General features: G+C 30.5%; 1 protein-coding gene across 2 annotated transcripts in view; it reads left to right on the top strand.

Annotated features, from left to right (window-relative positions):
* LOC110029678 overlaps nucleotides 1-849 on the top strand; it is a 5,632-nt gene extending 4,783 nt beyond the window's left edge. The window contains exons 5-6 of one of the 2 annotated variants that reach the window (XR_002294565.1): nucleotides 351-457; nucleotides 616-849. Coding sequence is in view for 1 of the 2 variants with exons in the window: in XM_020732086.1 (XP_020587745.1) it covers nucleotides 351-405 (55 nt within the window). In the remaining variant the exon portion in view is untranslated. Of the gene's footprint in view, nucleotides 1-350; nucleotides 593-615 lie in introns of those variants that run through there. The other variant, XM_020732086.1, reaches the window with a different exon arrangement.
* The last annotated feature ends 333 nt before the right edge of the window (nucleotides 850-1,182 follow it).

The raw sequence follows: 1,182 nt of genomic DNA on the forward strand, positions 1-1,182 counted from the left end.
AAGAGAAGTTAACCTATGCATTTGTTAGGGAGATTTACATACATGCCACCCGATTCATATGTATTTACATATCTATTATCTAAATTTTATTTCTTACACTAGTACCACATCATCTAACCTGAATAAAAAGGTGTTTTTCACATTTTAAAAGTAAAAAATAGTAATATTTTTTATATGAAATAAGATATATGTGCCAGGCTTGAAGTCATGGCCTTAGTATTGAAGACTAAACACTAGGTGTATTGCATTTACACTCATGCCACTATAAAACACATACACCAAGTAGAGTATGCATATATCAATCATGATAATACATGCATTATTAACTTAATTAACCTTTAAATCAACAGGGTTGAGAGAGTTAAGCGTGGATTCGGCATGCGAGTTCCTGGAGCTAATTCCTGAATTGATTACGCACCGAAAAGCTTCCATCCTGCTTCGTCTCCTGGAACAACTGGTAAACATCCACCACTGCAGATTTCTTCAGTTTCTGTTTCATATATTAGAGAGTTTAGTTTAAATATATTAGCTTCTGGTATGCTAGTTTGTTCATTCTACAGTGGCCTCATGTCTAAGAATTTTTTTTTTGGTCATTTTATGTTTGATTTGTTGCAGGACTGTAACAATGTTCTTTGCCTGTATTTCATCTTTTATCAGTATATCTTGTGGTTTATTCATATGTTCATGGGTGATAATGTGGCATGCTGAGAAGATTTAAACTGCTCCTGTGTTGAATCAGGCTTAGAATGTTTGTATGTTAAGGGCCCTTTTGATTGTTTTTTTTTAAATAGAACATAATGTTCAGTTAAATTTGATGTTTATTTCTATAATACCAAAGTCTTTAACCTCCCGTCAAAAAAATATTATTAATATTAATGTTTTCAAAGTAAAATATATCTTTTTATGTATATTTTTTGATGTCATTAAGTAAATATCGATGTTTAAGTGGTAGATGTGTAAGAATTGTGTGGCAATTGCATGTTTTCTTTAGCTTGTTTTATTGAATTAATGAATCAAACATTTTGTTTGCGTTGGGCTTGTTTAGTTTATAGGGCTGAAACTGAGATGTTCAATAATGCAGTTGTGTAGTTGTGTATAGAAAGAACACAAATTTTAACTAAAACTAAAGAATTTGAAAAAAGTAAAAGAATAAAATGAATTATTATGTGGTTTCAATACCAT

Source organism: Phalaenopsis equestris, unplaced genomic scaffold (genome assembly GCF_001263595.1).
Source record: "Phalaenopsis equestris unplaced genomic scaffold, ASM126359v1 Scaffold000600, whole genome shotgun sequence".
Taxonomy (NCBI): Eukaryota; Viridiplantae; Streptophyta; class Magnoliopsida; order Asparagales; family Orchidaceae; genus Phalaenopsis; species Phalaenopsis equestris.